This window comes from Macrotis lagotis, chromosome 1 (assembly GCF_037893015.1).
Source record: "Macrotis lagotis isolate mMagLag1 chromosome 1, bilby.v1.9.chrom.fasta, whole genome shotgun sequence".
NCBI lineage: Eukaryota > Metazoa > Chordata > Mammalia > Peramelemorphia > Peramelidae > Macrotis > Macrotis lagotis.
Genome location: NC_133658.1, coordinates 732,259,470 through 732,284,569, shown reverse-complemented (window position 1 = coordinate 732,284,569; position 25,100 = coordinate 732,259,470). Strand labels below are relative to the sequence as shown.

Sequence of the window (25,100 nt, the reverse complement as noted above, 5' to 3'; positions counted from 1 at the left end):
TGCATTGTAGAATGGAATAGAACCCATGATCAAGAGACATCTGGCAGAGTAGATAAAAGGACTGGTCTTGGAGCCAAGGCCTAGGCAAGTTAACCTTCTCTGCCCTTTTCTGTGCTAGCTAAATAACTATTTAGAACTTAAAATTTACAGAGAAAGTTCATTTCCTCCTCTGAGAGTTCCTTATATCAATAAAATGACAAATCCAGTCCCTATCTTTATCTACTTCTTAATTATTTTATTTATACAGGTAAAAATAAATAAAATATAAATATTCTACCTGTATAGATATTTTATTCATGATGAAGTTATTTAATTCCCCTGAACATCAGTTTGTTCATCTCTAAAATGGAGATTATGATAACTAGACTACTTCACACGAGATTTTTGTTAAGATCAAACAAAATATAGCATGTCAAGAGGCTCTGAAAGGTGCAAGATACTTTATAAATGTAGGTATTTTAATTAAGAATATTAACCATTCAAATGTTTTAAGACTTTTTTTAATCCATTAGAAAAATATTTTCTAATAGAAAATGAACTGTTTAAAAGTAGGTTTTTTTATGTGATGAGACTAATTATAATAATTGGTAAATTTCTAAGATAATTTTTTTATCCTCATTGTTTAAGTTCTGTATTTACTTAAACTCTTATGTTGTCTGCTATTATTAGCATTGTTGTTCAGTTATTTTTAGTCATGTCCAACTCTTCAAGACCCCCTTTTGGGAATTTTTTTTGACAAAGATACTTGAGTAGGTTTGCCATTTCCTTCTTTAGCTCATTATACAGATGAAGAAATAGAGGCAAATAGGGTGAAGTGACTTGTCTAGGGTCATTTAATTATAGTAAATGTCTGGGGAGGAGATTTGAACTGAGGAAGATGAGTCTTCCTGACTCCAGGCCCAGGACCTCTGTCTACTGCCCTACTTCCCTTCTACTAGTATTACCTTAACTGATGGATTTTAATGTTCCTGGAAATGTTAATTGTAGTTTTTACTTTATAATTCATGTCATTATAAAATGATCCTGCTTAAAACATGCTTCTTTTCAATAGATTTGAAGTGCTTAGAATTTGTGATACCAAAAATACAAACATAATTTTATATTGCTTTTCTCATGAGTATATTAATGGGCAGACTCTAGGAGCAGCTAGGTGGTGTAGTGAATAGAGCACAGACCCTGGAGTCAGTGGGAGTTCAGATCCGACCTCAGTTACTTAGCAGTTACCTAGCTGTGTTGACCATGGGCAAGTCAATAAACCCCACTGCCTTGCAAAAAATAAAATAAAATAAAATTTAAATTAATAAAAAGAGAATCAATGGCTACATTAGATATCACAATGATATTTGGGCTTTTTATTCACTTACCTTTCCTTTTATCTCCCTAGTACTTAATTTTCTTCCCAGTCCAAAAATCATTCTGCTTGGAAAAGAAAACAGAAGTAAAATAAAAGTCAAGTAATTTAGCCTTTTCAGTGTGATCCAATTTTATCTTTCCCTGTATCCCAAGCATCAGTTCTATCAGTACTCATCATTTCCTTCACTTTTTGAAAAACATGATTATTATTGGTATAAGTTAGTAATTTCTCAGCTGCTCCGAATTTGACAAAGAATCATAACAGATTTTTTGCCTTCGTGCCAGATTTGTAGTCTATTTTCCAAAATTCTCATCCCCCCCCCCCCCACTGTATAAATAATCTGGTATACCCCCACCACAATATTGTTTCTAAGTTTCCCTCCAGAGATTCCCACCCAGAAAGCCTTATTGTAGCAGTAAGGTATGCATACTTTCTACACAAGCATTAGAAAGAATCAAGGAATAGGTGATAGTCATTTTGGCTTAAATGTAGAGTGTAATACAAAGAAGAACAATGAAATGACTAGAAAGGTATGTTGGAGCCAAATTATAGTTTCCTTTAAATACTAAATCATAAAATACTAATACTAAATACTTTCCTTTATCACCACTCCCAGCACTGCAAATTATCATGTAACTTCAACAAGTACATTTCAGAAGATGACTCTGTACCCCAGGACAGTGACCAATTTGTAGGAGTGTTTACCTCCTATGTTTTGAGTGGGTCAGACACAATCAACCGTCATGGACCCTTTGTGATATGCATCCTCGAAATCTTTACAAATCCCTTGAAAATTCATATAACTTCTTTGTTCTTAGCCAGAACTCAGTCACCTAGTTTCATATTAGTAGCCTTTTTTAACTCATTGCCCTTCGCCTTGCATAGTCAAGTTGCCAAATCTTGGAATTTTCTGCCTGTATAATAGCTCTTATCTATTCCCTTTTCTCTTCTCACATGACCATGATCCCACTTAAAGGCCTTTATTACCTTTTGCTCAAACTATTGCAATAACTTTAAAATTTGTCTCCCAGTCTCAAGACTCATCCTCCTCCAATCCATCCTCCATATCACTGGCAAAAGTGCATTTGCCAAAGCATAAGTCTGACCTTGTTACTCCTCTTCTCAGTAAAATCCAGTGTTTCTCTATTGAATGAGGAAAGATAAGAATGCATACTCATTTAATTTTGGGGGCAAATGATCAGAAAAACTTGGATACTTGCTTTAAATAGCCAACTTTAAAATGACCTTTTGGAATGTGCTTTTTATATGCTGAGAATTGTTTGTTTCTTTCTTTGTAAAGGTTTTTTGGTAATTGCCTTTTCCATCATAGGGAAAGTACAGATAGTTCATATATTCTTACATTAATTATGAAGGAAGTATCCATATTGACCTATCTGTGGGGACTAGAGAAGAACATTTACTCTTCTTTGGTGTTTAGCGGGCACAAAGGAAAGGAGAAATAAATATTCTAAGAGTTAAGGTTGAAAAGTATTTGATTTAGAGTCCAACAAGATGATGTTTAGTGATAGGAGATAAGGAGTCTCAGCAGACATAACAAATTATATAGTTTAATAATTAGATTCATTTATCTAGCATTTATATTAGAGATATTACATTTAATTGAATGATTATTAGGGGATAATAGGGTTCATGTTGATTGGTAGGGGTGTTTGTGCATGCCTTTCACTTTTAGTGTGGTACAGTGAATCTTCCTGTTAAACTTGTAAGTCACTGTAAGATAACTGATTAGGGCATAAAAACCAAAGGACAGGAAGGAGGTCTAATATGGGGACTATACTACATTGTGCTAGGGAATACAAAGTCAAAAAAGAAATCAGGGAAACAACTGGTACATAATTTTGATGATGATGTTGTTTGTCTTTCATTCTCAAAGAGGACCCTGATTATCAGGGAGGTTGATGCCATGACAAGCACATGAATTAGATTTGCGACACCAGCCTCATGTCTCTTCCAGAGCCATCTGGGTCCAGTGGCCACTTATAGATCAGGACAACTGGAGATGGCCCTGGATGGGAAATAGTCAGGGTTAAGTGACTTGCCCAAGGTCACACAGCTAGTAAGAGTTAAGTATCTGAGGCTATGCTTAAATTTTAGAGGGTCTTCCTCCACTGTGCCTCTTAACTACCCACATATATTTATATGTCAAATAAATATATGGTAGTAGCCAAGGAGGTAGAAAAGTGGCTATACTCTCCATCTGGAAAGGACTTGGTCTTATATAAACTTTACATGTCTTATAGAGCAGTGTTTTGCCTACATAGGCACTTATTTAGTCTTGTCTGACTCTTCCTGACAGCCAATTTGGGGTTTTCTTGGCAAAGATAATGGTGGAATGGTTTGCTATTTCCTTCTCCAGCTCATTTTCCAGATCAGAAAACAGAGGCAAACAGTTAAGTGACCTGTCACACAACTAGTAAGTGTTTGAGGCCACTTCCTGACTTCAGATCCAGCGCTCTATTCACTGCATCACCTCACTATTCAGACAGAGCATTTATTTTGTGCTTAGCTTCTTTGCTTCATGGTAGAGCTATAAAAAACATTGTAATAAAATTAGCTTTTACTTTCAGTGACCATACATTCTAGTTAGGGAAGACAAAATATAAAGGTTAGGTTTAAAGATGAGAGCAGACCACAAGACGGAGACATCTTCAGGTGGCCAGATGGTGGTGAAGCAGATAAAGAATGAATGGGTGCCTTACAAAGTCATAGATATAATAATAATGTTGATAATGATAGAACTGATAAAGCACTTTAAGATTTGCAAAGCCCTTTAGGAATATAGTTTCATATACCTCTGTTCTGACAAAAGTCCTAAGAGCTAGAAAGTTTGCCAATACTATTTTAACAATGAATTTCTTTGACTCTTGTTTGGAACCAGCCAGATTAGGGAATCCTATTGCTAGATCTTGACTGTAAGTAAAGATTCTCCAAAGATATTGGATAGGTGAGCTGTCAGGTAAGAAGTGGGAACACATGATAAAAATGCAGATCCCTGGAATTTGGAAAGGTAGAATACTAGACTTGGGACCAAGAAGGTATGGTTTCAGATCCTGCTTCTAATATTTGTTAGTTGGATTACCATGGGTGACTCATGTAAACTCCGAATTTCAGTCTATTTATCTTTAAAATAGAAGTGACGCTTACAGTATAGGATTGCCATAAGGCTTAAAGGAGCAATGTCTGTTAAAGTGACTTCCAAGCTTGAAAGTATTTCTGTAAATGTCATTTTTATTATAGTTATTTACTTAGAAAAGAAAAAAAATTAAATGATTTATTAAGATATTAAACTGGGTGAGAATTGGCAGATATTATTGAGATTTTTCTCTTTCTTGTCATATTTCTAGAGATTTACAAGCAAAGAACTTATATATAAGATATCCAGGACCCAATCTCCATACATAGATATAAATTTGAAAAGTAATGGTTGAACCTGATATTTTAAAGAGAAATTATTTGCCCTAGAGAAAAGGGTAGCCTAAAGGATGAATAGCAGCTGTGATCTTGCTTATTCCATTCTTCTTAGGACTTCTTAGTACTTGGAAAATTTGAAAGTTTAATTAGGAAAGAATTAAATTATCTTAATAATGAAAAACATAAATTTGAATTTGATCTCCAAAGAATTAGATTGTATGTTCCTTAAAATCATTGATTTGTCTTCTTTATTTTTCTTAGAATCTTAACATTGTCTCTCATGTGAATATTGTGAGGAAATAATGAATAACCATTTACCCCTTAAATATCTCTTTAACATTAGAAAACTGTATGAGGCTATATGATAAGACTTGGCAGATTCCAGATCAGAAAGATATGGGTTTTATGTCCCTCCTCTGATTCTTGAACCTCAAAGTTATAAAATGGGGTTAATCACTGAGGTACCTGACTCATTGGGATGTTAGCCTTAGATAAAATAATTTATGGAAAATAGTTTGCAAACATTAAAGAGCTACAACAAATGTCCACTATCATTCCGATAGTTTTGAAATAGTATAAATAGTATAGAGGAGGAATGCTTAGCCTGGAGTCTGAATACCCTTAAAGAGTTAGCCCATAGAGATTTCAGGGTACCCAGTGAACTGGGATGGGAGGAAATTATATGGTTTTTTCCCCCTACTAATCTTTGGTTTCCTGTATGCTTTATACATTTACTCATAAAAATTCTTCTGAGAAGCTTTCTATATCCATCACCAGAGAGCCAAAGGGATCCATGACCCTCCAAAATTGAAAAGGCCTCTGGTAAAGAGGTGCCATTTTTCATCTATAATTATATGGTAGTTACTTAGTGGTTTTTCAAAACTTTTTCTTTTTCCCCTCCAGGAAGGCAATAGAAGAACTTCTCAAGGAAGCTAAACGAGGAAAGACCCGAGCAGAGACAATGGGACCTATGGGATGGTAAGTTCCCATATAATGATCCTTAATATTTTACCATTAAGAGAAAATTTAATATTTTTAGCATTTAATACTTATTTCTATTGGAGCATCTCCAAGAGGCAAGATACTAAAAGGTACTTCCATGAGAGGTATATTAAATTTGTCATAATCAAGGCTTCTGCTTTGATAATAATCTTAAATAAATATAATGATCTTAAATGAAAGTGTCTTTGCATTTAAGCATAGTAATTAATTCTAACTTAATTGTTTATGAATTTAGAATAAAGCAAACATTCTAGACTAAATTACTTTTGTACTATTCATGGAGGAAAAAAGGAAATTAAGATCCTTAGCTTGGTCCCCGTTTCTATTCAACAATTCTTCATCTCTATCCTTAAGCTCATTTCACATCTCTTAAACCTAAACCCTCTCTACTATACCTAATAACAGTTTACCATTCTACTTTACTGAGAATAAGACCACAGCTACCCTCACTTTTCAAAACTTCTCTGACTCAATACATTCCCTTATACATGCAAAGATAACTTTACTCCCACTAACATTGATTGCTCAAACTCATCCTCTCCTAACTCAAAGTCCTGCAGTTATTTCCTCTCTTGCATTTTCAACTTCTCACTTTCCACTGACTCTTCCTATTTAAAACAATCTCCCAAATCCTAAAAGAACCTTCCTGTGATCTTTCTGCCTCATAAGATGCTGTACCATTTTCCTCCTCTTTACTGCTAAGTGTGTTTTTTAAACATTCTCTGTCCCCAATATCCCTACACCCCCTGAGGCAGTGTAATAAAATGGAAAGAGTTTTACATGTGAGTTAACTGAATGTTTTACCTTGATGGGAACATTTAACACACAGTAAATCTTTTGATAATATATCTAATCAATTTTGTAATAATAGAGGGAACATTTAGGTACATTTCTGGTGTTTCCGATGATAAATTAGTTGAAGAATTGGTTGATGTGTCACTAAATGTTATATACACTGTCCACATCTTAAGGACTCAGTATTCAAATTGGGGGAAACAGGTCTAAGAAAGGAATGGGACTGTCAAGGGTCATCCCCAGGTAAGCTGGCGTCACATCCCAGGGTAAAGCTGGTGTTACAAGGGACATCTCAGGGTAAGCTGGCATCATTAGCACTGGGTCAGGGATCAGAGTTCAGTAAATTGACAGGTGGCCAGGAAATCATCTCTGAAGGAGACCAGTGCATAGGAAGATCAAGTCTGCTTATCCAAAGATCAACTAATTGATGACACATATTTTTACTACCTCTGAGCTTTTCATTTGACTGTTTGCAGAGAGAAACTTTTGATTTCAAAGAGTTAACTATAGAAGCTACATTTTCCTCGTATATTTAGTCAAATTTAGGACATTCTTTATCTGCCACTTAACCCCATTGCCTTGCAAAAAACCTAAAAAGAAAAACAACCTTGAGGTTCCTATGCCCAAAGATCAATAAAATTGATCATACCCTTTGACCCAACAATTCCAATACTAGGCCTGTATACAGAAGAAATCATAAAAAATGGAAAAAGTCCCACATGTTCCAAAATGTTCATAGAAGCTCTTTTTTTGCAATGGCAAAGAATTGGAAATTGAGGGGGCCCATCAATTGGGGAATGAATGGACAAATTATGGTATATGAATGTTATGGAATATTGTTGTTCTATAAGAAATCATGAATGGTCACTCTGGAGAAGCATGGAATGGATTACAAGAACTGATGCTGAGCAAAAGGAGCCAGGTACCAACCCTGCCTCTGGTATGGGTAGTATTTTTTTTTTTTTTTTTGCAAGGCAGTGGGGTTAAGTAGCTTGCCCAAGGCCCACACAGCTAGGTAAAATATTAAGTGTCTGAGGCTGGATTTGAACTCAGGTACTCCTGAGGGCCAGCGCTCTATCCACTGCGCCACCTAGCCATCCCATAAATAGTGTTCTTTACCATATGTCTTTGAGAGTTATCTTGGGTCATAGAATTGCTGAGAAAAGGTAAGTCATTTACTAGTGATCATCCCAACAATATTGCTGTTACTTTATATATAGTACTTTTTCTGCTCATGTAAGTTTTTTATTGAACTTTATTATAAAAAAATAGCATTTCATCATAATCATATACCACCATTTCCCCAACTGATAGACATCCCCTCAATTTCCAGTTCCTTGCCACCAGAAAAGAGCTGCTATACATATCCTTATGCATGTAGGACCTTTTCCTTCCTATTTTTCATCTCTTCTTGGTAATAGACCTAGTAGTGGCATTGCTAGGTCAAAGGGGTAAGCATGATTTTATAGCCCATTGGTCATGGTATCACTTCACAATTCCTCCAACAGTGCTTTAATCTTATTCTCCCCTCATCCCCTCTAACATTTATAACATTCTCTTTCTATCCTATTAGTGAATTCAATAGGTATATCTCAGAATTATTCCAGCACACATTTCTCCTATCAAAAGTGAATTAGGACATTTTTTAAAAAATGATTTAAATGAATAGCTTTAATAACCTTGTCTGAAAACTGTTTATACCTTTTGTTCATTTATCAATTGGGGAATAGCTTTTATTTTTTATAAATTTTTATAAAATTTTATGAAATATGAGGTTTTTATCAGAGAAAATTGTTTCAGTGTTTTTCCACAGTTACCATTGCTTACTAGATTTCCCTTCATCCTGTTTCTCCCATCCCCATTCATTCTCTTCTCCCTCTTCAAAAGTGTTTTGCATCTGTCTACCACCCCCTCCCACAAATTTCCCCTCCCTTTTATCACCTTCCCAACTTTCTCCCTATCCCTTTCCCCACCTACTTTTATACCCAGTTGAGTATGTTATTCCCTCTCTGAGCCAATTTTGATGAGTAAGACTCATTCGTTCCCCCTTATCTTCTCCCTTTTCCATTCCATGGCAAAACCTTTTTCTTCCCTCTTTTATGTGAAATAACTTAACACCATTCTACATCTCCCTTTCCCTTTTTCTTTGTATATTCCTCTCTCATCCATTAACTCCATCTTTTTTAATATATTATATTTTCAGATTCAACTCCCACCCATGCATTGCCTATATCTGCTCTTGACTGCCCTATGAGAGTTATCAGCATCATCTTCGCATGCCGGAATGTAAAAATTTCAGCATCATTAAGTCCCTTATGATTTGCCTTTCCTGTTTACCTTTTTATGCTTCACTTGAGTCTTGTATTTGAAGATCAAATTTTATGTTCGGTTCTGGTTGTTGCATCAGGAAGGTTTGAAAGTCCCCTAAACTCATTGAATGTCTGTCTTTTCCCTGAAACAGTATGTTCTATTTTGCTGGGTAGTTGATTCTTGGTTGTAATCCAAATTCTTTTACTTCAGGAATATCATATTTCAAGCTCTATCACCCCTTAATATCTTGTGTTATCCTGTGTGGTTCAATGATATTTTAATTGTTTCTTTATGTACTTGTAATATTTTCTCCTTGACCTGGAAGCTCTGAAGTTTAGCTGTAATATTCCTGGCAGTTTTCATTTTAGGATTTCTTTCAGAAGGTGTTGAGTGGATTCCTTCAATTTCTATTTTACTTCTACTTCTGGCATATTAGAGCAGTTTTTCTTGAAAGATGACATCTGGGCTCTTTTTGATAAATGATTTTCAGGTAGTCAATAATTTTTAAATTATCTTTCTTTTATTTGTTTCTCCAATGAAATACTTCACATTTTCTTCTAGTTTTTCATTCTTTTAGTTTTGGTTTATTGTTTCTTGATTTTTCACAAAGTCATCAGCTTCTCTTTTTTCCAGTCTATAGTTTAAGGAATTATTTTCTTCAATGAACTTTTCCATTTGACCTGTTATGCTTTTTAAGGCATTCTTCTCTTCACTGACTTTTTGAACCTCTTTTTCCCATTTGGCTCAGTCTGGTTTTTAAGATGTTAGTCAGTATTTGGTTTTGGTGGGGGTTTTTTGTATCTCCTTCACCAAGCTACTGACTCAGTTTGTGTACATAATTCTTATTTCTTCTTCCCAATTTTTTCTTTACCTCCCTTACTTAATTTTTAAATTTTTTTGAGCTCTTCTATGACCTGACACCATATTTTTCTTGGAGACTTTGGATGTAAAAGTTTTGACTTTATTATCTTCTTCTGAATGTGTATTTTGATCTTATGACCATAGTAATTGTCTGTGGTCAGATTTTTTTTTTCTTCTGCTGTTTCCTCATTTTTCCAGCCTATGACTCGATTTGAGTGTTCATTATCCTAAGCTTTGGGGAATTTTTGCAGCTGTTTTCAGAGATACTTTTAGGGATGTTCAAGTTTTCAGTTTTTCCAAGGTCTTATGAGAGGTTTGTTCTACTCCCTGCTTATTATCTGATCTGTGAATGACCACAAGTACACCTTTCTACCCTGGAACTGTGACGGTGTCCCTGCTCCGCTGCAGCAGTAAGCTCTGTTGTGCTTCTGCTCCTCTTCCTAGGGCTGGGGCTGGGGCCCCACATTGCAACCTAGATCTGAATATGGGCAAAGCAACAGAGTCCCATCCCAGTGATATCAATGAGATCTGTGTAATCTCCTTCTGATCCACCCTTAACATCCGTGGGCTGAGAACTCCAAAAGCAGCTGCAGCTGTTGATCCAATAGCTCTCAGTCCTGCTCCTAGTCTGCTGGGGTCAGGGCTTCGCTGCTGAGGCCTGTGCTATACTGGACTCCAGTCTCGTCTCATTCTGCCAGAGTTTTCCTCCTGATCTTGCAAGTTGTCCTTGGCAATCTCTGGCTGAGAGGTCTGGAAACTGCCACTGCTGCCTCTGCCTCCATGCCCACCAGCTGTTCTTGGATTGCTGCCCTTTTGAGTGACTCTGTGCTCCTGTCTCACTCCATGGTGCAGAACCTTTTCCTGGATTTTTCAAGTTGCTTTGGTTTAGAAAATTGTTTCACTGTCTTTTTTTGTGGGTTCTACCAGTCTAGAATTGTCTCAGAGTCATTATTTAAAGGTATTTGGAGTGGTTTGGGGGAGAGCTCAGCAAGTCCCTGCCTTTACTCGATCATCTTCAATTTTGGCTCCATAGTTTGTATTGTTAAAGCATTTTGAGGGCTTTCACTTTTGCCTTTTTTTAAAATAAGAGGCACAGTGACTATCAGTAAGAAAGATCTAGAGGAGGTGGCTGAATACATGCCAGAAAAAAATAGCTAAACTAAAGAAAATTAAAGTAAGGTGCCATTCTTTATTTCAAATGGAAAGTGATCATTTGGTCCTGTAATTTCCTAAATGTCAGCATGTAAATGGATTCTTGTAGCATCTGTTTTTACCTGAGGCCCTATAGAGCCTGAAATATTGGCACATATGATTTTCTTTTAATCAGCAGAGAACAATTTGTAAAGATAAATTTCAAAAACTTGTCCTGACTTTGTTATTTCCATAGTTATTTTCATTCAGTTCACATTTACAGTCTTTTGGTATATTTATAAGCCAGTAAATTTTAGTCATTTTAATATCATTGCTTTGGAATAAACTTGAGCTCACAGTAAAGAAGACATTTCAATTAAGAAATATATTACGGGGGGGGGGGCAGCTAGGTGGCACAGTGGATAGAGCACCAGCCCTGGAGTCAGGAGTACCTGAGTTCAAATCCGGCCTCAGACACTTAATAATTACCTAGCTGTGTGATCTCAGGCAAGTCACTTAACCCCATTGCTTTGCAAAAAAACTAAAAAGAAATATATTATGAATAGAGTTTGAGGTTTAATTGCTTTTTTTACTTTTAAAAACCTACTTTTATATTTTACATAGTAAAACTTGGTCACTAAGAAAGAATATTCTGTATAGATCTTTTTAAAAATTAACTAATAGCTTTGAAAGAAAAATAATTTTCCACTAATTTGAGCATTCTAGTTGTATCACCATTAAAAATGTTGGGAACCATGACCCAGAAAAATTATCTGATGTCACACAGTAGGTCAGGGATAATACCCAGGGGCTGGGATCCTCCCATTAGTATTCTTTTTATTCTGCCATATTACTTTGTTCAAGTGCTGTATATTATCTGATGACACTGAACTGTTCCTGTGCCCCATATTTCTTTCACATATAGTAGTAAAGATGAATAGGAATCTGTAAGTCCTGAATGTATTATCATTGACTTTTACATCCATGCAAATGATTTATTGGTGAAGCAGTTGCTTTACATTGTCTTTTAAATCTGATGTTGTTTACAATACTTTTTGGGTTTACTGCTTTTTTTTTACCTACTGTCCTTAGTCTTCCCAGATATTTTTGTTTCCTTTTGTGCCAAAAGGTTGTAATAATGAAAGTGTTGCTTAGCTAAAATTCATTTGGTAAAAGACTGCTATATAAATGAAAACATATATAACATGAATTAATCCTTTCTCGTGGCCACTCTTGCTTATTGATTGCAGAGTGCAACAACATTAAAATGCTGTACATGTGCTGTTACATATACATAGGACATAGGACTTTTATTTATAAAATAATTGAGGTTTAACTTTATAGTAATGAGGTTATATCACAGTAAGGAACATTTTCAGGTGGCTACATGCTGCTTTTATTTTATTTCAGTACTATAAATTGTAGTACCATGGGTGGTAGGGATGCTAATATTGAACAATAAAGTAAAAAACAATAGGAACAAAATAAAAATATTACTTGGGTTTCATGTCATTTTAGGAATATAGTGCTGTCTTTGCCTTAGACTTTCCAGAAATGTTATTTTAGGCTCATTGCCTCTGTCTTGCAATAAATGGAAATAGCTGTTTTCTGGAATATGAATAATTAACATTCATGTTTGATGTACAACAAATATGAATGCATTAAGTATAATGGTTTGGGATTAAGCGGTTTTAAATCAATCTGAAATCCTGGCTTTCAATTTGAGTATTGCTACAGTTTTTGACTATTAGCAGACTGCTTTAATATCATAAGACCTCAATTTCCCAGCCAAGAAATGAGACTAATTTCTGAACACATCTTAGGTATGAGAGAGCAATTCACATTGGAAGATGACTTCTCATATTGTTACTTTTAGTTTATGTGGTCATAACTGAACACTTGGATGTGACCATCATTTTTTCCTCAGTAGTTTATTGACTATTTCCATATTGACTTCTAACTCTACACTGGATATGCTTCATATAAAAATTAAGCTCAAAGATCATAGCCTGGGTTCTAGTTTCTATTGCCAATTTATCTTAAACAGTTTTTCTTTGTCATAAGCTTTTGTTTGTACTTGAGCATATTTCATTGATATGTTTTCTCTTCTTTATCTCTATTATATGCATTTACTATGTTGCAGTTGATTTGCCCCAGTTTTGTAGTTTTCTTGATGCCAATTCTGCACCCCCAAGTCACTCATCCTTACTTTCCAACTGAACTATATATAGGTCTTCAACTTGAATGTCCTAGCCTAAGACATGGTTTTCTTCAGAAATTAAATGAGTTGGATTAGACTGGATAACCATTAAGTGCTTTTCCAGCTGTAAATGTATAATATCTTCAATGCTAGAGCTCACCCAGGCTTAGTTGCTATAAGAATAATTTTTCATGCTGTGAATTTCATTATTAATGATTTTAATTTGCCATTCATAGACTATAAAGCATACAGTAACTCAACATTTATGTACCATTTAATAGTTTACAAAACATTTTCCTCACAACAGCCCTTTGAGACAGGAAGTATAAGTATTATTATCAATATTTTACAATAGAAAACTAAGATTAAAAATGTTAGGGGTTTTGTCTCATAGTTAAGTTTGAGGCTATATCTCAAGCCCAAGGCTTCTGACTTCACAAAGAATGCTTTCCTGCCCACTAGTTAGGTTACATGAATCTTGTAATACCAGTGATGAAATTGCAGTGTGACAGTTCAGTAAATCAAAAAAATACTTACTGTGTGCAAAGTATTGGGCCAGGTGCTAGACTTTGCTGCTGTACTTGAATACTGGATAAATCCTGTTTGTGTTACCTTCCCCTTCTTCATTGCTAGGTCTGTTTTACAGTTTACTTTCCCTCTTCTCCACCCACCCATTTCTTTTTTTTTTTTTAGGTTTTTTTTTTTTTGCAAGGAAATTGGGGTTAAGTGGCTTGCCCAAGGCCACACAGCTAGGTAATTATTAAGTGTCTGAGACCGGATTTGAACCCAGGTACTCCTGACTCCAAGGCTGGTGCCTTATCCACTACGCCACCTAGCCGCCCCTCACCCACCCATTTCTAATTGCATATCCTCTCACCCTACTTTAGGATTTCAACTGAATACCTAATAGTCATGTAGAGTTGTGACTTATGAGGTGCCATCTCAAAAAAAAAAACTGTTTGGTCATTTTCCCTAGTCAAAGATTGTTCTATGATTATGCTTAACATTTGTCTCTGCAGTGCTTTCTTAGATCTCACCCATTATATATTGCTAGTTAGATCATCAGTCTTAGTTTTATAAAGGTGTTATATGCAAGGTGAGTACTTGTCTCAAGTCTGGTTGTAGCACTTCTTAATGCATATACTTTCAGTTCAAGTACTTTGCTATATACAAGGCATTGTGGATGTAAAGGAGAAACCAAAGGCCACCCTTAAGGTCCTTACATTTTAGTAGAGATAATAAGACATACACAAATACATAGAATATAAGTGATAATTACAGTAAATAATAATAATAATAGCCAACATTTATATAGTGCTTACAACATTTATTTATTTATTTATTTATTTTTCGGTTTTTGCAAGGCAGATGGGGTTAAGTGGCTTGCCCAAGGCCACACAGCTAGGTAATTATTAAGTGTCTGAGACCCGATTTGAACCCAGGTACTCCTGACTCCAAGGCCGGTGTTTTATCCAATGCGCCACCTAGCCGCCCCTACAACATTCTTTATACTGGTGCTAAGTGCTTTTCAATTTTTTATTTCACTTGATTTTCACAAAAACCCATGAAGTGCTGAGTTAGAGGAAATGCATTGAAGAAGACAAACAGTAAGATAATTGGTTCTTAGAGAATGAAATCACTTCTAATTGGAAGAATTTGGAACAATTTCATGAATTTGGCCTAAAATGAGCAAGCAGTGATGTGGCAGGAGTCAGTTCCCCCATGATGGACAGTATACACAAATACAAAGAGAAGAGAGATAAGAAAACGTCTCAGGGAGGCAGGCAGTGACAGAAGACAAAGCCTGCTTTAAAGTTTAACTTCAGACAGTGACTCTGCACAAATTCCTTAATTTCCCAACAACCTCAGTTTTTTCAAATGTCAAATGGAAATTATAATAGTCCTTGTATCTGAGAATTGTTGTGAAGATAAAATAAGATTCTATAAAGTGCTTTGCAGATTATAAAGTTATATAAATGCTAGTTATGATTATGATTATTAAATAAGAGAAGTCAACAAAGAATGTTTATTTGGCCATGTTATAAGTAAATAAAAGGAAATAATATATAAATAAAGCCAGGGGTGGGAGGTGGGGGGGGGGGGAGTGTGGAGAAGGAAAAGGGGAGAAATAGCCTTATTATGAGAAGGCATTGATTTAAGAATTTAATTTTTGGACAATGAATAATCTAAAGATAAGCCAGAGAGTGGAGTAGTCATACAACAGGAAGTCATGTATTAGGTGCGTAGGTTTGGAGGCTTATTCAGTTCTAGCATCATCACGGTCCCACTAGCAGCATAAGATGACTGGGCATCTTGTGACCTTACACTCACTAGTGAGATGTTGAACTAGGACTAACTGGTGAAAATAGAGAGGCGGATTCTGCCTAAAGAAAAACTTAACAATTACAGGTGTTCAAACTTAGAGTTATGATCACTTTGCAGAATTCAGTAATTCAGTAATATTTATTAAAAAATATGTGCATAAGAAAATTCTGTATTAAAGTATGTATTCGACTAATTCCCTTCCAGTTTTTAAGATATGATCCATAAATGTCTTTCAGAATCATGCAGATAGATTACTATGGCAGAACCAACACTAGAATCCAAATCTCATGTCTTCCAAAAGAAGGTTTATATTTATTTTTTTACCCTCAAACATTAGAAAATGTAATGCAGAGAAAATATATAGCAATGTCTTATCTGGCTTCAGTGAAATAATAGGTGAATTTTCTAGGGAGCAGAAATTTAACTCTTAGGAGAATTAAAACTTTTAAAATTTTTACCCATTCTTTATGGAAATCTTTCTAAAATTATTATATTCCCTGCTTCCAGTATGCTGAAAATAATTTTAATATTTCCTTGATTCATATTTATATAGTTTAAACTTTAGAAATATGTTATACATGTGAACCCATTTGATACTTAGAGCAAATCAGTAGAGTGGATGGTACAACTATTATTATTCCCATGTTTACAAATGAAAGGACTTACAGAGCAAGGATTCAACCCAAAGACCTATAAATAAACTTCCATAGAAAACAACTCCAGCATCAGACAGATAGTCAAATTAATTCCATCAAACATTTAAAGATCAAGAACAAACCCTTATTTACACAAAAATTTTCCAGAATAGAGGAGGATGCCATTTCTAAATTTCTCCTGTGAAATAAACAATGATATCTGATAAGGCAGAGAATGCTAGCTTTAAGACCAGCATTGTTAGTGAATTTCATTATAAAAAAAAATAAATAAAAAGCTGATAGATTTCAAAAGAATATACAAAAAGATTTCCTATATGTATCACAATGAATTTTTACCAGCAAAAACCAGAATATTCAACATTAACGTAATAGAACATTAATCTCGAACTCAGTATGTCCAAAATTGAATTCATTATCATTCTCCCTACCTCCCCTGACCCCTGAAAATTCTCTTCAAACTTTTTTTTTTAACTACCAGCTTTCATTCTTCACCATCTCTCACCCAACATATTCAGTCGACTGCCAGAACTTGCTATTCTAACTCCACAATATCTCTCATATCTGATCCTTTCTCTATAATTCCTGAAACTACAGTCCTTCATTTGGATCCTCATCATCACCTCTCATCTTATTAGTGCAACAGCTTCCTGATTAATCTCCTGGCCTCAAATCTCTTGTCACTTGTAAGGTCAGTTTCTATATACTGGTACCAAAGAGATTTCCTGTAAGTGCAATCTAAAATATTACTTCCTTTCTCAATCAATTCCAGTGACTTCCTATTGCCTCCAGGATAAAATATAAACTCTTTTCTTTAGCTTTTAAAACCCTGACCCAAGTATGTTTCTCCAACCTTGTTGAACCTTACCCTTCCTCTTCCTCCCCCCCCCCCCCCCCCCCCCCCAGTGATCCAGGCTAACTGGTCTTTTCTCTAGGCTCATTTGTCACTTTATTTAACCTCTCTGCCTTTGCAATAAACATCCCTCCAGGCTTGAAATTCATTTCCCTCCTCATCTAATAGAATCTCTGCCTCAGGCACCACTTTCTATGTGAAATCTTTTCTGATCCCCTTGAATTGTTAGTGACTTACCTTCCAAAATCCTTTTTTTATACATATGGTTTATATGTTTACAATCACACTCAAACATATACACATATATACCATATACGTATATCTATGCACTTATAGACACACACACACACACACACTCACTCACTCACAATCCTCTTCTCTTCCTTCCTTCCTTATAGAGTGTGAACTCCTTCCAAGTAGGAATTTTTTCATTCTTTATATTTTTTCCCCCAGGGTAACCAGATTTCACAGTGGATAAAGTATGGGACTAGAAGTCAGTAAGATCTGAGTTCAAATCCAGCCTCAGACAAGTTATTAGCTGTGTGGTCCTGGGCAAATCACTTAACTTTTTTGGTCTCATTTTCCTCATCTGTAAAATGAACTAAAGAGGGAAAGGAAAAGCTATTCCATTATTTTTGCCAGCAAAACCCTCCGAAAGGGTTTTCACTCAAATAAATCACTGATCTTTTTAGAAGTTCTTTCCATTTTATACATAATATAACCCATCCATATTTATCTGTCTTGTGCTATTCTTCTCTAAAAATAGTAATAGTAGTAGTAAAATGAGAAAAGAAATGAAGTGAATAAACATTGGCAAAGAAGGGACAAAAATACAATTTTCATGTAATTGAATTACATGATCCTAGAGAAACAAAAAAAAATTAATCATGATAGTAATTCCAGCAAAATAACAAGATATAAAAATCATATGTGCTACTAATAAAAACAAATGGTAAAAAGACACCATTAAAATTATAAAATTAATAACTTCATTATCTGGGCAATAGCCTCCTAAAATACTCAAAGGATTTATATAAGACAATTTTTTTTAATTTCTACTAGTTACATGAAAAGATAGTTTTCAACATTCATCCTTTTGCAACCTTTTGAGTGCTATATTTTTCTACTTCCCTTCCTCTGCCTTCTCCCCAAGACAGCAAACAATCTGATATAGTTATACATGATACAATTGCATTTAACATATTTCCATATTAGTCATGTTGTAAAAGAATTAGAACTAAGGAGTAAAAACCATGAAAAAGAGGAAAAATACAAAGTTTTAAAAAATGAACACTGTTATATACTTTGCTCTGCATTCAGTTTTTCTCTGAATGTGGATGGTATTTTCCATAAACAGGTCTTTTAGGATTGTCCTTGATCACTGAACTCCTCAGAGGAGCTGTGATATGACAGTTTTACAAAAATTAAGGAAAAAGATAAAATATAATTATGTTACATGTCATTTGAAATAGTGGAAAATTTTATAAAATTAAAATTAATTTAATTATATAATATATACTTATTCTAAACATAACTAATAAAATTAATTTTAAAATAATTAAATTCATGTTGAAGAACAAAAAGATCAAGAATATATCAAGGAGATCAATGATATATCTAAGAGATCAAGAAAGTGGGAAAGGAGATGTCACAGTGAAATCTCAAAGGTAGGCTCTAAAGCAACAATTTTCAAAACTGTATTTCAACTTAAAAAAATAGAATAGAAAGTAAATCTTTCACAGATTGAATAAGCAGTATTTAGAACCAAACACAAACAGCAATCCAGTTTTCAGGAAAAAATGCAAAGTACAAATTAATGAGAAAGCAAAGTGGTAAAATAAAAAGCCAAATAAGTCATATCAAATCAAATAAATTCAACTACTTTTTAAAATAGGATCTGTAGATGAAATAGAATTTATAAATTTACCTATGTTTTGCCAAAACAGTTGGCTGAGTCTCATATAAACCTTTGGGGTAGATAGATCTATATGAACTAGGTGGCTTATAATTCAGGTAGATTTGAAACTTTATGAATGACTAAGACCCAAAGAATAGTTCATTTGAGAGAAGGTTTTCTGATAATATAGGGTATCAAATTTTCAGATGACACTGAACTGGGAAGTCAAATGAGAGAATATATGTTTGAATATATAAGCATATTGTAAATATTAAGTCACTACATCACTGTCAGCTGCTTTTAGTATTAGTTGGTTGAGAAGACTAGCAACAAATCAGCTCAATGGTACAGTAGACAGAGCCCTGGGACCATTGAGATGTGTGTTAAAATTTGATCTCACTCACTAGCTGTGCGACCCTGAGCAAGTCATCTAATCTCTATTTGCCTCAGACTCTTCAACTAAAACAAGGTTGTTGAGAGGATCAAAAAAGTGTTTATTAAATGCTTATTACCCACCTGGATAACAGAAGCAAGGTTCAACAAGATCTTGATGACCTAACATTGAGCCCAATCAGGTGAAATTTAATAGGGATAAATATTTAAAGTGTACATCTAGGGGTTTTTTTGTGGACCATCAGTTACACATGCATTTAATAACTCCCTGAGTTGAGAGGTGTTGTGTCCAGTAGGGAGAAGCCAGTCAGGTCACCTCTGCACTACTTAATACCACATTTTAGGAGAGACATGGACAAGCTAGAGTGAGTCCACAATCATGTAGCTGAGGATGATAGGAGTCCCAGAAAGCTGGACACCTAAGTATTAGATAAGGAACTTGCTTAGAGCCACAAAGGAAGTGTCAAATGGATTCCTAACTCCCAAGTTCAACTCTCTGTCCATTGTTGCCTTTCTTTTTTTTTTTTTTTAGGTTTTTTTTTTTTTTTGCAAGGCAAATGGGGTTAAGTGGCTTGCCCAAGGCCACACAGATAGGTAGTTATTAAGTGTTTGAGAGCAGATTTGAACTCAGGTACTCTTGACTCCAGGGCCAGTGCTTTATCCACTGCGCCACCTAGCCACCCCCACATTGTTGCCTTTCTGCAGAAGTGTTGAGAAAAAAAAATAGGACTTCAAATTCTTGACCCCAGAGGTCATCCCTAGAAACAATTAGTGATAATTCCAGGGAAACAGAATGAGGTACAAGTTAGGATGAAACCTTCCTTGACAGAGTTGTCAAGGATAGAATAGACTGGAGAAGCACTCATCAGGAATGGGGAAGAAGTGATACCTATTCAGGTTTAGATTAAATTTCAACCATTTCTTAGATAAAAAAAAAAATCTCCAACATTGAGATGTTGTATAATCTATTATTAGTGCACCAATGAATTGGTCTGAATGTTTTGAAAAGAAATAAAGAAGTAAACAGTAAAACTTTTTCAAAAAATCATTATAATTTTACCTAGCAAGCCCACCATTATTAGTTACATTTCCTAAGGAAGGAAAAAACCTACTTAAAAATATTCATAGCAGCAATATTTACAATAGCAAAAGACTAGTGACAGGTTCAGTGCTGCACAAAATTGGGGAGTGGTATGTTGTTATGCTGTAAGGCAACATGAATATAGAGAGTGTTTTAATTGGTGGCATAAAAAATGATGCATGGTGAAGAAAATAAGCAATAAACATGTATGCCAACTGTAGCTTTATAAATGAAAACCACATTAAATGGCAACTGACCTTTAAAAAACTAAAAACAATAGGCAAGATTGGCACTGCTCTGTTTAAAAGCAACATAGTTGCCCTTTTCTTTTAATAAATAAAAAGAAGTATACATTTGCAGATATAGTCATTCACAAGTCCTCTTTTGAGGAATAGAGTTTAGGATTTTTTTTCGTCTTTTGCTAAAACAGTATATATCCTTTAAAAGACCAAGTGTCTTTTAGTCCTGGCTTCAATGCTTTTTTCCTACAACATGTTACTGAAGAAATATCTTTTATATAATAGCTATGAGACATTGGGCCAATAGTTAGTTAACTGATCTCAAAATATATCCTGGAACTTGTTTCTTGGAAAATGTCCTGGGTGTCAAATTGCTTTAAGACATTTTACATCTTTCTCAGAAAGATGGTTTTAAGGATACACATGATTCCCATAAAAATCAGAAATCAAAACAAACTCCCAAATCATGTTCTTAAGTCACCAGCACAATACACAGGGGTATCTCTTTGCCAGATTGCACCAAATTTGCACAATTTGCTAATGAAGCAGGAAAGAGGTATATTCTTATAAAATTTGACTGATTAATTAATGTTTGAGGGGGAATTTACCACCACTACAAGTTCATCATTATAAGATGACATTTCTGAAAACATGATTTTCTTGTCACATTAAGTCACGATGCTCTTATGAATGCTTAACTTTTAACAGAATTCCAGGCATAGACTTATTATAAAGTCATATAGCATAAGTGAATCTGCTTTCTCATGAAACCTGTGACATGGTAAAAATGTGGCCAGACTCTAACCCTGCATCTTGGTCCTGAAATTGGTAAGCCATTTGCTTCCCCTGGCAAGCCTCCAGTTCTGTAGTAATTTTTCCACTAAATTTACAAAATGATGATTGAATCCAACCACCAAAAGATATTTTATAGAGCCTATCATATTAACAAAATTAGAGAACTGACAGTCCTTTCTGTTTAAGTCATGAGACATTTGATTTACCAGCACCAACCAAGGTAGAATGTATCAAACTTGACAAAAGTGAACCAATTTCATCAGCATTATTAAAATTGTCCAGTGAATAGAATGAACTCAGAAATGAATTTTCAGGGGAAACCACAATTTTACTAAAGCTTCATAGTTCTCAGAGGGAATGGATTTTCTTGTTGGAAGGATAGCAAGGAAGCTTGCTGAGTCCATTGAGAGGATGGGAGGAATAAGATGTAAAAAGACTGGAAGGATGGTATGCAGGAAGGTTATGAAAGTCTTTGAACAATATATAGGAGTGCCATGGTTTTTATTGTGGTGGGGAGGAGGGAGGTCATGTGATCAGATCTCTGATTAAGAATGGACCATAGTGGAAAGAGACTTGAGTTGAGCAAACCCACCAGCTGGCTACTGTCCAGGTGTGAGGTGATGAGGGCCTACACTCCATTCTGTATTACCTCATTCTAGTATAGAAAAGAGACCTTTTTAAGGCCAATAAGATAATATCTCTGGACTTTAATTTTCCTCATCAATATGAAGAGATTAGGTGATTGATCTGTTAAGATTCATTCATTTACAAAAGCATTGATTTGCCAGGCACTGGGGATATAAAAACAAGCAACATTGGCCCTTTCCTCAGGAATCTCTCATAACCTTTAATTCCCATTTTCCTAAGATTCTTCTCTTTGCCCTTTCACTTTCTTATCAGTTGTTGTCTTACCAGTTTCAGTACAAGAGGCACAGTCTTCAGTGCTTCTCAGCTTTTTGCACCATTACTGGTTGTTCTGAAGTTCATTCTTTGCTGCTGTGGGTTCTTTTTTTCTCTGAATTTTGAAGGGTACTGGATACTTGTTGTTTGGAGGCCTGACTTCCAGATAGTAAATGTGTTGCCATACTAGAATATTAGTTATATCTAATTTGAAACATTCTATAGAGTTCTTATTGCACTTAAATTAATTTTAAGACTGAAGTTTATAAGTTCCCAATTGGTTTGTTAACTGACAGGCACCTGAGATTAAACACAATTTTTACATGTGACCATAAAATGGATAATAAAAATTTTTTAAATAGCTGTAGACTAGACTAATAAGATCAATGTACCTATTGTGAGAAAAAGTGCTCTGGTTCCAGGAAGATTAATTGGGTTTGGGTTTGATTTGCAGATATTTTTCATTTATTAAAGGCAATATTTTCTAGAAATGAAAATTAAGTTAGGGTTAATAAATAGCTAAATCTAAATTTGGAGATGCAATAGAATTAGTGACATTCTTTCATAATAGCAAACATGCAGATTGAAAGAATAGACTTCTAAGGAAGGCAGCTTTAAAGTGTAAATGAAGGGTTTGTGGAGTTTTTTTAAAAGGTAAAAACAAAAGAAAGGTATGGGAGATTTATGCTTTTACTTTGTTCTTTAGATGACAAGATACAGATCCATTATTTATACATTATGTCAGTTCAATTGAATTTTCCCAGGATATATTTACATTGAGTTCATAGACCAAAGTGTAGATCATGTAATAAGAAAACTTTCCATTTCTACCAGATTAGGAATATGTTACTTAAAGACTGGCAATTTAATGATAATATTAATTTATCATTTGATTAATGCCTGTCCACGCAGGCTTCAGCATCATTCTCTATGAGAATACACACTGTTGTCCTAATGTGTTTGTGTGAAGTAATGCAGCTGTTCAGCCATCAGTCTCAGAAATAAAAGCTGTCTTGATTTTTTTTTTCTTTTCCTCTTGTACTCCAAGTTTACACTAGGTGGCATACAAGGAAAGCCAAAAACGTGTAGAAACTTGATGCTTTTGTCTTGGAATACTTTAACAATAACTTCGTTAAAAACTTACTTTTTTATGTTAAGTTGCAATTTTATCCTTGGATTGTTTTGATGTTTTTGTAGGATGAAGTGTCCTCTTGCTGGAACAAATAAAAGATTTCTGCTTAATACAATTAAGAACACATTACCTTCTCAGAAGGAACAAGACCAGGAGCAGAAGGAAGACAATAAGGAACCTGAGCCAAGTCAGAACCGGAAAGAAGAAAACCCAAAGAAACACAGAACTCATCCGTACAAACACCATTTCCAGTCTCGGAGAAGAGTTAGTTATTCTCCTCCAAGGAAGCGGAACACCCAGGAAAAGTATGAAAAGCAATCTAACAAACGATGAGACAGGCGCTGAAGAATAGGCAGGACTGTTACAAGCAATGAATGTCATTAAATTTTGGACTGGGAAAGTGTTTAGCTTTGTTTAATGGAGAAGGTTGTTCAGTGTGGGTCTTTAGCTAGCAGGGAAGACAGCTAAGAAAAACATTACAGTAGATAGATATTTTGTTGTAGTTTTTAAAGAGTCTATTGGTCATAAACAAAAATGACCTAGTAATTCTTCTTTCTGAAAATTAATCTTAAGGATAGAGGTCTTGACATGTTTATCATATTTCAATAGTGTGTATACATTTGTTGTTGTTCCTTCTTTCAAAAGTTAGTTTGGAAATAAGTCTAGAGTTAGAGTTTAAGTTTTTCAGAGATTGTTCATACTAGTTAAAAAAATATCTGTTGTATTTCAATTGTGGTCATTTTTCAGAGTTGAAAGCAAGATTGAAATCTCCTTAGCTCTTTATTTAGTTTCGAGATATCAAATTTAGTATGTTCAAAAAGCTAAACAGCAGAAATCTTCTGGTTGTGGAATACATTATTTATAAAACTACCCTTCTAACTTTCAAGGGCTAGAGTTTATCAAGAAATTTGTTAGCCTCTCTAGCACTTATTTTTGCTTAAACAATAGAAATTATTCCTAAAATGACTTTGAATTTATCACCTTAGATAAATTAATGGAGATGAAGAATTGATCTCCTAGTTCCTCTTGCAATAAAATGTTGATCTCTGTAAAATGCATTTTTTTTCCCCTGAATTTGAACTTTTCTCCACAGGACATAAATTGTGAAAGGAATATAGTTTAGTGCTTTAGAAATAACCCTCATGAACTAAAGTTCCTATGCATTGGTTAATATTGAGGATTTTATTCAGTGCTTTGTGGTTTTTTAGCTTAAATTCCCTGGTATATATCAGTGCAAACTTGTACCAGAAATCTTCTTTTTAACAGAAAGTGTATTGGATTTTTTTCTCTAGTGTAGGCAGAAGCATTTCTTAATGATATGATTCTAAATCTTAGAGAGTCCCACTCCCACCCCCACCCCTAAACTCAGGACTATTTAACAATATACTCCTGTACCACAGAGAGGAGAAGAGTCTCTACTCTCTTCCCAAATTTTCCAAAGCGGCTGGGCTTATGCCTGGCTGCCCCCAGATAATCACTCAGCCACAGCCATACTCCCAGCAGCCAAGAAAAGCTCTTTCTATGCACTGAAAATCAGCACATTAGAAAGGCCAGCTCCAGAGTGTTGTAGAGGAGCCAGAGAATGCCATGACAAAATTGCTCTGTCTTCCCCAGTGCTACCCCACCACACCCTCTTTGTGTGCCCTGGGCCATGCACCCAAACTTTTCTATGAAGCCCAAGCTTCTGTGTGGTCAGAAAGCCTGTGCAAAGAACCACTCCAACTAGGAGGATGGGAAAAAACTCTTC

The 25,100-nt window shown here is 35.0% G+C and overlaps 1 protein-coding gene across 1 annotated transcript; it reads left to right on the top strand.

The window, feature by feature from the left end:
• On the top strand, positions 1 to 24,717 carry LOC141507953 (protein POLR1D-like). The gene is made up of 3 exons (XM_074216150.1): positions 1 to 84; positions 5,690 to 5,764; positions 23,419 to 24,717. Exons 2-3 carry the CDS (start codon positions 5,748 to 5,750, stop codon positions 23,684 to 23,686), a joined length of 285 nt encoding a protein of 94 aa, XP_074072251.1. The 5' UTR covers positions 1 to 84; positions 5,690 to 5,747; the 3' UTR covers positions 23,687 to 24,717.
• The last annotated feature ends 383 nt before the right edge of the window (positions 24,718 to 25,100 follow it).